The sequence below is a fragment of the Notamacropus eugenii genome, chromosome 6, assembly GCF_028372415.1.
Source record: "Notamacropus eugenii isolate mMacEug1 chromosome 6, mMacEug1.pri_v2, whole genome shotgun sequence".
In the NCBI taxonomy this organism is placed as follows: Eukaryota; Metazoa; Chordata; class Mammalia; order Diprotodontia; family Macropodidae; genus Notamacropus; species Notamacropus eugenii.
Window position 1 is genome coordinate 69137308 of NC_092877.1, and position 13302 is coordinate 69150609.

General features: G+C 38.2%; 1 protein-coding gene across 10 annotated transcripts in view; it reads right to left on the minus strand.

Annotated features, from left to right (window-relative positions):
- Positions 1-13302, minus strand: part of LDB2 (LIM domain binding 2) — a 401477-nt gene that overhangs the window by 3292 nt on the left and 384883 nt on the right. For 4 of the 10 annotated variants that reach the window (XM_072620326.1, XM_072620333.1, XM_072620334.1 and 1 more), the window contains 2 exons: positions 9100-9223; positions 4719-4870 (listed from right to left, as the gene is read on the minus strand). In XM_072620326.1, coding sequence (XP_072476427.1) covers positions 4719-4870; positions 9100-9223 — 276 coding nt within the window. Of the gene's footprint in view, positions 1-2134; positions 2278-4718; positions 4871-9099; positions 9224-13302 lie in introns of all 10 variants that reach the window. The other 6 variants (XM_072620331.1, XM_072620332.1, XM_072620330.1 and 3 more) reach the window with 6 other exon arrangements.

Sequence of the window (13302 nt, forward strand, 5' to 3'; positions counted from 1 at the left end):
GATCTAATGTCGACAAATGTACTTCAAAGTAAATATTTATTTTGCAAATATGAGCCAGAACTGAGACAGCTTTGACAGAGACCCTTGGGGGTTGGTTGGGCAGCAAATTAGACAAGAGTCTGCCCAGCCTAAGGCAGCACCAGGAAAAAAAAACCAAACCCAACCATAAACCAATGCAATTTCAGACTGCATTTGGCCACATCAGGCCACTGATGTGAGAGATGAAAGTTCTTCATTTAGTTCGGGTGCTGCTGTATGATGCCATGTTTGGTCATGGGTGTTTAGTATGGAAAACAGTCAACAAAATGTAGGAAATTCAGAGAAAGACATTATGACTAGGAACAAAGATAAGTATACAAAATATGGATGGTTTGGCCAGAGGATGATGATCGACAACTTTTGTCTTGTAACATACTCAGATTCCTTTGAAGCTCTTATATGTATAAGGTTTGAATGTGAACATTAAGTTACTACATACATTCTTGCTATTATTATTGTTTTATGACTTCTACTATTGCTATAATATTATTGTTGATTGCATTCTAAATAGATTTTGTAATCATCCACCATTGTACCTTAATTAATAAGTTGAAAGGAGAGATCCTGAAGGGTTGGGGGCTGAAGAGGTAAGGATGATCAGGAAATCAGGGATGAAATTAGGAAAAAGCAGCCAAATTAAGGGGAGGGAGGAAATTCTCAAACATAAAATATTCTATTCCAAAGCAATGGTTATTCAAGAAAGGTGATACAGAGATGTTTGAATCACTTCAAACTGGGAAAGCTTGCTAAGAGAATACTCATCCGGCTTTGGTGGCTAGTAGGTAAGATGCCCCTATACGAAAACTTAATGAATTCTGTGAAAGTGTTAATAGCTCTAAAATGCACAAAGACACCAACTTTGTTTTACTTCTTATATAAAATTCCATCCTGTATATAATTGCGTATTCATGTGTGTTTATATATCATATGAGCAATCTGTAGAAGATATCTGTAAGATACATATATGATGCATGTTTCTCATAGGCAGATCTACAAAAACATCTGTAGCTATCTACATATACATAAATATCTAATCTATCTCTATCATCTGTATCTAAACCTGCATCATCTTTATCTATATACATACCTATATCTAATCTACTTCTATTTCCATCTCCATTCTCTATTTACTGCTGTTAAATTTTAGGCACATATACCACTAAATTCTGATGCCTTTTCTCTTTCTGTCATAAAGATTACTCTGAGCTTCCAGTGACTATACTGGTAAAACACAAACGCAGGCAGATCTTATGGAACTAGAGGAGCCTCAGGCCATTGCAGTTTTCTGTGCTCTAAGAACCACTAGCCAAGCTTGAAGAAGCTCATCCCCAGAAGTTTGGTTACTAGCCACATCAAGTCACAAAGACTATTTTGCTAAAGTGTAGAGATATTACACTCTGCATTCCTGAAATCATGGATCCTTGAAACGTTGAAAAGATTTTATGTACACATATAAACTTAATTCATTTTGGCTTCTATGTATCTTCTCTTTCCCCCCCCCCCCAAAAGAAAACAGACCCATGATGTCATTGGTAAAGAGAACTTCCAATGAAAACCTCCCCATACCGATGTAATTTAGCAGTTTTCCTGTAACTTAGTATTAACTCAGTGCCTGGGATTCTGAGAGTTTAAGTGACTTGCCCAGGATCACACAACCAGGATGGGTCAGAGGCAGAATATAAACTCAGGTCTTCGTGGCTTTGAAACCAGCTCGTCATCTACTGCCCTACACTGCTCTACATGTATCCTTATATACTCTACATATGTATCGGTGTGTAAAGAATAAACCCTAGGATTAATATTGTTACTTATCAGTCTTTACAATGTAAGTTTGAATGCATTGTGGGTGTGTATCACCTTAACACTGTTGCTGTGTTCTTTAAAAATCACATTATTACCAATAGGGTATAGGCTTGACATTTCAACTTTCTTCCATATAGTGTAAAAGGCAGTAATAATCCCTCTGGGTAGAAACACATACCCCCTCACGTCCCCAAAGTGTGGCCCTCTGCTCCTCCGCTGGAGTCCTGAAGGTACCACCAAATTAATTCCCATTTAATCGCTTCTCACTAATCCCCGAGCAATGGCCACCAACCTCTGAGGAGGACTGGAAGTGACTCCTCTAAGAGCCCCTCAATGCTTCTCCTTAAATTGGACAGAAGGGGTCACTGCGGTTGAATGACACAGGGCTCCATCCCTCCCAGGGTTGAGGCTGCAGCTCTGGAGTGCTCCTAGCTCCTGCTCATGGAGTGAGAAGCAGAATCCAAGTATTAAACCCTAGTCTTTCATTAGGGAGCACACATTGCTACTGTGAGACCACTGGTCTGTTCTGAGTAGCACATTCTCGAGTATTTTTTTCTCTCTATCTTGAAAAAACAAGTATGGTCATTATTTTGTGGTCAAAGAAAAAAAAAACATTGTAAGGGAGTGGCTGGTGATGGCCCTTTTTATAATTGTCATGTTTGATGGTGAAGCATTGTCCATACAGTGATAGGTTCAGTCATAAGATATAGTTGACATTAACTGTCCAAATTGTGTGGTCCAAAAGCTTGATTGGCTGAAATCAGCAGTGAAATCTCCACAGAAAGACTGTGCTTCACAGACTTCTGTGGCCATCTGAAGTTTCTGCTCATCTACAATTTATCCACATTTTCTGGGCTTGGGGGTTTGTGCTCTGGTCCAAATGATGCCTTGTACTAAGCTAACTTGAAAATCAGTAAATGCACTTTAACACCTAGCACTGCAAGAAAACAGTTGGTAGAGTGGGAAGAGCACTGGCCTGAGAAGAGACCTGGAGGTCTAGGCCTGGCTCTGCTCCTTACTAGCTCTGTGACCTTGGTTAAGTCTTTTCTCTTCCATGCGTCACCATGTTGTCACCTGTCCAATGGGGAAGGGGGATAAAAATAATTCTAGAGCTTCACTTTAAAATTCTGGGATTACATGAACAGGCTTATTTTATTTCAACTTACAAATATTTTGGGACTCATTAATTTGGGGTCATGTCCAAAACTGAGGTTTTTTGTACATTTTAGACACACATTTTTCTGGTCAAATAAAGAGCCCACCTCTCTGGCATTAGAAAGGCAAATCTGCAGGTGTATTTTGGTCTAGTGAAAGTGCTTTGTCATCCCTTTTAGATTCTTAAGGGCTCATGGGTATGGAGACTGCTCCAATGTAAGGACACTAAGACATTGCTTGGGAATCATAATTTTTAGAAATCTTTGCCCTGGAATAGTCAAGAAAAGCAAAATAGCACTTTCTTCACTTGTCAGGCCATTCACTCCATGGCCAACGTCTATTGGGTGGCTTGGAGTACAAGTAGCATCTTTCCCCTGCAGAACAGGGCAAGAAGCCCAAAGGGACAGTAGGAGCTTCCCATCTGAATACAGAGAAAGCTAAAGAGTGAGAGGGTCAGAAGTAGCAAAAGGGGAAGGAAGCTGAGATGAAGGAAAGGCAGAACTAGAAGAGAAAATTTGGGAGGAAGTAGATTTTTAAAAAAAATTTCTGTACTGGTCAGTCCATCACTAATTAGGAGGGAGATGGAAAAGGATCAGGACACCAATGGAGAAGGTAACACACACAAGAGAAAATAACTGAAATCCAAGGAAGGGAGCAAGTCAGAGCTTAATCACAGAGAAGGACAAGATCAGAAGACTCGATGGATAGAGAATATCCACCAGGCACCAAGAGAGACCCTAGGTGACAGAGTAAAACATTTGGTAAAAGGGAAGATGTAAAAACAGAAGGAAAGAGATGAAGGCCATAAAGAGCAAGGGAAAAGAGGAACATAATAAGGGGGCAGAAGAGAATATCAGGTTTGGGAAGGAATAAATGTTCAAAACAGGGAAAGAAACTAGTCAGGATATATGAGGAGTATACAACAAAGGGCAGAGTTTTGGAAGAAACAGCAAGAAATATGAAGAAGAATGAAGCTGTTCCAGACCACATAACGCCACTTCTAGCTAACCTAGTTCTTTGGTGTAAGAAGTCATTGACATTCACGAAGCCCCTTTCCAAACTGATGGCTTTTTTCTTTGCCAGGTCCCAGAAAGGAAACAGAAGGCCAAGACAATTGAATGGTTGTGACCACATTCTCCTCCCTGGGTCTGAAAATTTACCCTTAAAAAGTGGGGAAGAGGGAGGTCAAAAACATACATGCCATTCCCAAACATATATATTACCTTTTTTCGTTCCTTTCCAATTTTACCATATTATCTTTTTCTTTCAAGTTTATGACCTGAATCTTTAAAAAAAAAGAGAGCTCCCCTTCCCCTCCCTTTTCACGCATGAGCTCAGCTACAAGATGGCAGAAGACAACTGAAAGTCAGTGGCTCCTCTGGCTCAGGGCCCTCTTCCTTTTGTGGTCAAAGGTCTGTAAACCTCCATCAGTATGCTGCCATTGGTAAATGATATCCTATTTAAACTCTAAATGAAAGCTCACCTGCTTTTGAGTCAGACAGTTCCTTAATTCAAATCTTCTTGCCACTCAGATTTGTAATATTCATGCCTCATTTCTAGTTTACCAGAAAGAACATCCAAAGATTTCCCCTCAACAGGACCCTCCCCAACCCTCCTCCCTCTCCCAATTTATTTGCTTCTAAAATGGGTTTTATCTTTCATTTTCTATAAGAAGGCAGGACAGACAGAGACTTCAGGCCTAAAAGGAAGGTGAGACTTACAGGTACCTGACTTGACAAGCTCAGGTTTGCAGCAGGTGTTTTTTTTTTGCTGCTGGTGCTGTTGGCATTGTTTCCAGCGCTGCTGTTGGAAGTGCTACTCGTGGAGTTTTTCCTTTTTCTCCTTTTGGTGGTTGGCTGCCTTGTGGGTTCTGCTACAATATGGGACAGGGGAAAAGAATCAGTTCTGAACAGAAAGCATCACAACTTCAATGGGAAGTACTCCAAGTCAACCCCTGCTAAGATAACTTTGTCATATAATCAACAGCTGGCATCCCATATATCAGGGAGAAACATCTTATGAAATTTCAAAGTTAGAGGACTGAAGAATAGGTTTTCACGTTCATCTTCAGAAGATCTGATACCCTGAACTTAAGAAGCTTTAGATTTGGAATGCATATACCATTATGTCCTACAGTGTTAGAAATGTATGACATTGTGGCTCAATTCTGTTACTTCTCTTGAATACTTAAACCAAAGATTCTTAATGTGTGCAGTCTTGGTATAGAGTTCAGAAGGTCTGTGAAATTCAATGGAAAAACAAACAAATTTTAAAAACCCTTTATATCTCTATTTTCACTAACCTTTTGCTAAAATTGAGCATTTCTTTCAATTGTGATTTTAAAAATTATTCTTAAAATCCATAGCCTATACTGTATACCAAAAAGGGTGTGTACACACACACACACACACACACACATGCACACACACATACACACAAAAGAAGTGGAGGAGAGATCTAGTTCTGGCAGCTCTGAAGGCAAAATCCAGAGGTCACCAAGCATGAGATAAATTTATAAGTGTGGGGATCAATGAGTTGATTCTGGAGTCATGACAACCCTACAGATTTCTGAAGATTCTATTCAAGGAGCTCTATTGCTGTATTATCCAACAAAATAAAAGCTTAATGGTGCTTATTATCAGTTATTAGTTGTATAATCATAAGCAAGTCTTCTAATCTCTGTGAACCTCAGTTTCTCTTTCTGAGATTGGGATTTACTTCACAGGATTGTTGTGAAATTCGAATGAAATCATGTACGTAAAGCCCTATGAGAATTCTAAAAGCTACACAAATGCCAGTTATTATCATATGATCATCATTATCATCATCCCTTTTCTGAAGGTTTCAACTTAGTTTATGGAAGGATTATTTATTTATTTAATTTTGGGTGGGAACGTAGTTGATTTGATAGTGAAAGTCATTGGGGTAATGGGATTTTCTACACAGAAATAAACCTTAATACTTGATAGAACATTATCTATTTTTTATAGGAAAGGGTCTTGTTTATTTTCTAATTCCATTGTGTCATTTAGAATGAATTTGCAATTCTGAACAGGTTAAGTCCTAGTTTTGGAAGTATGGGTCAGACTCAATGACTGTGCTACTAGGGCAATGATGCTTTATAAAGAAGCACCCCATTATGTTATCTTTCTTTGTGCCTCCTGAAAAGTGTCTAGCACAATACTTTATTTGGAGTAGATACTGAACAAATATAGGTTGAATTAATGAAGGTATATTAAGGAATAAGAACAACTCTATCTCCAAACAGGGGACCCAAAGAATACCTGGCTAGGTATTCTAGGTAGAATACAGTCTAGGTGACCTGGAATACCAGATGCAACACAGAAGAATATGAGATCAGATAGTAATATTTGTGCCAATAAGAAGCCATCTGTCTAGATGGCCAGACTTTGGCTATTAAATGCTATCTCCAAAGGGATAGGTTCCCTTTTTAGGATCAGTGAGCTAGACAGAGGGGATCTCAGAGGCCATCTAGTCAAACCATCTCATATTTTATAGATGAGAAACTCAAAAAATGTTCATTGGATTTGAATTTGTGATTCCAGATCAGAGGTGGGGAACCTGTGGCCTTGAGATCACATGTGGCCCTAATATGGCCTTTTGACTGAATCCAAACTTTACAGAACAAATCCCCTGTTTGCAGCAAAGGGCATCATGGTGTAGTGTAGAGGAACTATATCTGGAGCCAGAGCACCTGGCTAGGTTGCAGAGTATCTATGTGATCTCAGTCAAATCACTTTATCCCTTTGGGCCTTAATTCTGATGGGGATTAGAGGAGATGATCTCTAAGGTTATTTCTTGTGGCAGCTAGGTGATGCTATGGATAGAGTGCCAGGCCAGGAGCCAGGAAGACCTAGATTCAAATCTAGCCTCCAACACTTACTAGCTGTGTGACTCTGAAAAAATCTCTTAACTCTGCCTCAATTTCCTAACCTGTAAAATGAGCTGGAGAAAGAAATGGCAAACCACTTCAGTATTTTAGCAAAGAAAACCCCAAAAGGGGGCATGAAGAGTAGACACAACTGAAAAATGACTAAACTGACAAATAACAGAAAGATTCTTTCCAGCTCTATCCTTTGATAGAACTATGGAAAAGGTCTTTGAAAATTCTCCTAAGATCTCAGCCCTAATTCTGTTGGGTAAATGGAGGAGCATTATTTACTAGGATCTGGTTAAAATTTATTTGACCCATGATGATTCTTAGGATTGAGGATAATTAATAGCTATACATTCTTTCCCCAAAGTATTCAAAGACATTTAAAAATTCCACTGTAATTTAATTTAAAACTTTTGTTTAAGGGTTATCATTTCCCAAGGAAAGATAGGTACAGTTATTATTCCTTCCAGATTTCAGATAGGAGGAAATGAGGCAAGTGAGTTGAAAAACTTACTCTTGATCCTGGAGGCAAGACTGCCGGGGGAAGACTACAGCTCATTTCCTGTTTCTCAGAATTGGACATTTGTTATATTTCTGTACCCATAACTACAGGTATCTATAGGTGTGCTATTTGACTAAATATGCATCTTATCTCCCATTTAAATTGCACACTTCTTGAATTCTTGCAGCATATCTTCTCTATGGTCTGTTAAGTCTCCATTACTTCCTAAAACAATGTGGTTTTTGTTTTTTGTTTTTTGTTTTGTTTATTCAGCATGTTGTGATTGAGAGGCAGTCTAGTATTGAGGAAAGAACCCTGGATTAGGAATTAGGAATCTTAGATCATGGATCTGGCTCAGTTATTAATTACCTTACATAAATCATTTTAATGTCTGTGCGCCTCAGTTTCCTTATCTGCAAAACAGAACTATTAGTCTCTGCCCTGCCTATTTTGTAAGATTTTTGTGAGGCTCAAACAAGGTGGATTTCTGTGAAAGTGATTTGAGAATTGTAAGATCCAATGAATACATAAAATGCTATTAATGACAATGAAAATAAAGTACATCCAAATGCATTTAATGACATTGAAAAGTATTTCTAAAAATCCAAGATTCCTCTAAGATAAGCACTACAGGCTTACCTGAGACTTTGTTAACGTCTGTTAATTTTTCCTATTTCGTAAATATGTACTTGGTTAAGCCACCTATGTTAATCTTACTTAAGACCCTATGCCTTCCTTCAGACTTTAGACCATCATATTTCATGAATCAGAAAGCAGCATGCCTCACGTTAATAATTACTTTTTACAAAAATAATTTTTTGATGAATGGATGTGTTTTGCTTTTGTGATCAATGAGGCTCAACACATACCTGGAAGTAAAAATGCATGAGATAGGAAGACAATTAATGGTGACGTGAAACTGTAATTTCGAACCCCCAGCAGGAGATTCTACCATCTATCCTGCATCCAAGAGAAAGCTGAAAAAGAATGCATTTTACATTCTCTTCATGATTAAGCTGCCTTTTGCTACATATATCTTACCAAATAGGATAAATATAACTTACTTTAAATCCATCAGTTCTCTCTTCTAACTATTAAAGTACACTAGAAAGACTAGCTCGGGAGATCTAGTCTCCTAAATGGGTGACTTTTAGGGAAATCACTTAAGTCGTCTGAACCTCAATTTCCTCATTTTTTCTCTTTTATTAAAAGAAAGGGTTGGATTTTTTATAATTCTCTAAGGTATTGTCTAGAGGCAGCTAGATGGGTCAGTGGTTAGAGTGCTGGTCCTGAAGTCAGGAAGACTCATCTTCATGAGTTCAAATGTGGCCTCAGACACTTACTAGCTGAATGACTTTGGGCAAATCACTTAACCCTGTTTGCCTCATTTTCCTCATCTGTAAAATGAGCTAGAGAAGGCAGTGGCCAAGAGACTGCAGTATCAAAGATACTGCAATAGTTTGCCAAGAAAACCCCAAATGGGGTCACAAAGAGTTGGACATTACTGTAACAACTGAACGGTAAACAAAAACTACTAAGATTTTGTCCAACTCTAAAATTTTATTATTCAAAGTTCTTCAAGAAAGCATGGGCATATTACTTTTGTAAATGGTGTTAAGTTACTCCCCATGTTTTTCCCATCAGTTCATCCAAAATTGAAACATGTGCAAATGTAAGCAGGAGGAAGAAAAAAAAAAGTTACCTGGAGGTGCCACCATGCGCTGCCATTTCTGAAACAAGCACGTCTTCAGGCAGTCTCGGGGACTGAGATTGTAAGTTTTATGTCTTGACATCAGTTCTTGCATTGGTTCCAGTATTACACACAACTGCAATGAATAGAAGAAACATATTTGCATTTGGCCATATTGATTGTAACAATAATGATGAAGGCAGCTATGCTAGTGTGGCACTTTGCATATATTATCTTCATACCATCTTTTTAAGGTAGTTAATGAAAATATTATCCCCATTTCACAGATAATGAAATAGAAGCTCAGAAAACTGCTTAAGGTCACAGGTAGCAAGGAGCGGAGCTGAAACTCAAATTCAGGTCTTCTGGTTCTAAGTTTGGTGCTCTGAACTGCACCATGCTATCTTGATAATTAAAACCACTGGGAGCAATCTGAGAGCTTATTGAAGCTTTAATGTTTCTTGGCTTTGTTTTTCTAATATATCCGTTAGAGAAAAAATCTTATTAACAATTTATGGCACCTTAAATTATCATTTATTTTTTGGCACCACAGCACAGTAGTAAAATAATAACTCACATTCATATAGCATTTCAAGGTTTACAAAGCACTTTTCAATGATATATAACGAATATACTGCATGTATCCACGTTTTGCTCATAGTTAGGTGCTATCTCTATATATTTGGTCTCTTTATTTGTGAAAAATAATTTTAATGTTTTAATTGATATATTTCATTTTTTTCCATCACCACCATTTCCCCCTCCTCTGTTTTTCCCCTTCCCCTGCCCACAGAGCTATTCCATATAATACCTAGTATTTTTTTTAAAGGAAAAAAATCAGCATAACCAATTAATACATAGAAAAAGTCTGGAAATATGTGCAATGTAAGACATTTGTGGACCTTCCACTTCAGCAGATGGATGGGATGGGGGGGGTGTCCTCTCAGTTCTCTTCCTTTAAACTTTGCTCGTTTTGTGTTTTGTTTTTCTTTTTTTTGTAATTTTAAACACTGACTTTTGATTTTTTTTTCACGGTTGTTCTTTCCATTGTGGTAGTTGTTGGGTATATTGTTTTCTTGGCTCTGTTTACTTCATTCTGCATCAGTTCATATAGTTCTTGCCATGTTGCTCTGTATTCAGCACACAAATAATTTCTTATAGCACAGTAATATTCATTTGTATTCATGCACCACAGTTTGTTTAGTCATTCTCCAGCTGGTGGGCATCTACTATATTTCCAATTCTTTGCTATTACAAACATTGCTACTATAAATATGGGGACTTCCTTCTTCTCAGTAACCTCCTTGGGATATAAGCCTAACAGAGCAATCTCTGGGTTAAAAGATAGGGACATTTTGGTTAGTTTATTTACACAATTCCAAATTATTTTCCAAAACGATTGTAATGATCCAGTCCCCTTTCCCGTTACTGCTCAACTGTTAGAAAGACTAGATTACTCTTTCACCACCTCAATACCACCCACCTCCACCAATGACAAAGTTCTGAAGATCTCTCCTGCTGAAAGAATGGAAAGCAGGAAGGAGTTTACAATGACTTGCCATAGCCAAGTATCATTATCCATTCTCAAAGTGCAGGCTGGTTTGCCTCCTGGAAGAGAAGGTAAGGGCTCTTGAAAAAGTTATGTCCTCTCTCCAGATTATTACACAGACAGAAGTTTCTTTTTTAAAAAGCAGAAGGATTTCAAAAACAAAGAAAAAGTTGAGAAGCGGCAAAGGACCCATGTTAGGTGCTTAGACAGTGGAAAAAGTGTCGTAAGGAAGGGTGACTGACCACCAGGAGTTCAGGAATGGATATGTGCTTATTCTTCAATACATTATTATATGACCAGTTATGATGATCTGTGACCAGTGATCTTTGATGTTACTATTGTAAATGTTTTGGGATGCCACAAACTGAATCCATAAAACATGATTAACTTAATAAATGCTGTGTCTGTTCTGACTGCTCCATTCCCCATCTCTCTCCATCTCCTCAGGCCTCCCTATTCCCAGAGACACAACAATATTGAAATCAGGCCAATTAATAAGAGAAAGAGAAGAGAAAGGAAGAGTCAATGGATGAAGCAAACTTCATTCTTGTCTTATTTTAAGAAATTGCTACGGCCACCCCAGCAAAGAGGTTACAATTCTCTGAAGACTCAGATGATGGTTACCATTTCAAGAAAATAAAATATTTTTAAATTAAGGTATATACTTTTTAAAGACATAAATTATTACATAGTAGGCTATAGTATAGTGTAAATACAACTTTTATATACACTGGAAAATAAAAAAAAATCATGTGACTTGCTTTATTGTGATGTGTTTTATTGTGGTGGTCTGGAACCAAACCTACATTTTCAGGGTATGTCTATAGCTATTCATCTTTTGTTTTCAGAGTACCAATGGCATCATGGGGTGATGTCTTGACTTGCATGTGAATTGGATTTAAGTGATTTGAACTGTAGTAGGCCTATACTCATTCATACAAAGAGCTTCTTCATTTCCTCAACTTCTGATGATCCTTTGACACAGCCACCCATTTGTATTCTGCAATGCTACTACTAATCACTAATTAATCTTTGTGTGTCTGGGACAGGGCTGCAGACGGGGTTAGAAAAGTCCATAGACTGATCATCTCTTCTTTGCTGAGTTCTACTAGTCTCTGTATTTAAGGTCTGAGCCTGTGAGTTACAACAGAGTCCTAGGTGGGTGGATCTTGAGCTGGAAAGAGAGTTACAGAGACCACCTAGTACAACTCTGTCTTGTCTAAGGTCATCCAGATAATCATCAGAGGGAGGATTTGAATCCGGGTTCTCTGACTCTAGAGACAGGGCCCTTTAGACCGTACCATGGCCAAAGTTAAATAAGATGTCTTTTGGACTTGGGAGAAGCAAAATGATGAATGTGACAGACCTAGTAAGTCAAGTTTTTCCAAGAAGAAAGTTTCCTTCTGTTCCCCTCAGAGTTTTCCCATGACCATTCTGTTTTATTCTCATTCCTGTCTTCCTTCATAGCCCAGGGTCTCCCTGCTTCAGTCTTGCTATGTCCAAAAGCCAGAGGAAGCTTTCCAGTGCACGGCCCTGCTCATATCACTCTGCTGCTCAGAACCCTCAGACCCTTCACTGCCCACTGATTGGAGAAGGGAAGGGTCGCAGGGAGAAAGGGAGAAGCATTTATGAATTACCCCTTATGTGCCAAGCACTGTGCTAAGTGGGAAGTAGATGTGATTATTATCTCCATTTTACAGTTGAAGAAACAGAGGCAAATCAAGGTTAAATGACTTGCCCAGGGCCACATAGCTAGTATGTATCTGAGGCCAGATGTGAACACAGGCCTTCCTAATTCTAGGTCTAGGGCTCTATCCACTGTTCCACTAGCTGCCTTACAAACTCCTTAGCCATTGAGAAGATGTCCTGTGTCAGTCTTCATCATGTCTCACCTAGCATATTGCCCTGTACATAGTAGGCAATGAATAAATGTTTGTTGAAATGAATTCATTGGCACCATAACATTCTCCCTGGATGATTATTTGCTTTTACTCTGGTCAAGAAGATGACACAGACCATCAGACTGTGATCTCTACGAGGACAGTACGAGATAACTTATCCCCAACTCCCAAAGTAACGCTTTGCCACCTGTAGCAGCCAATACATATGCTTGTTGAATTTAACTCAATCATAGTTTTGGAAAATGGAAGAACAAAACGATTGAAACAAAACTATCTTCCAGCAGTGAGAGGAATATTGTGGGTAGATCCAGTGAGTAGATATGGATATTGGACCAGCTGAGAGTTCTGATGGATTAATTATCTATATGTCTCTATCAGTCTACTAATCCTGACTGCAAGAAACATATTCATAAAGGAGATTTCAAGTAAAGATAAGAGATACTTGAATTACATAGCATATATTCATATATTCAATTACCCTTTAGCCTCCTGGTTTGCTTGACAAATGTGTTTTTTTCATGACTAACACCCTTGAACTTCGTGAAAAGCCTCCTTGTTCTGGCCTGCCACCCAAAGGTTCTCTGTAGTGGTAACTGAATGATGAACTTTCAGATCTAGCAAAATATTTAGTTATTGAAACAAATAATTTGTAAATAAATAATTTATAAACTTATAAAATAAATAATTTTGTTTGAAACAGAAGAGGTTAAAGGATACCTAAACAATTCATTTACTCAAACTCTCATTTTCTTGTCATAATTCATA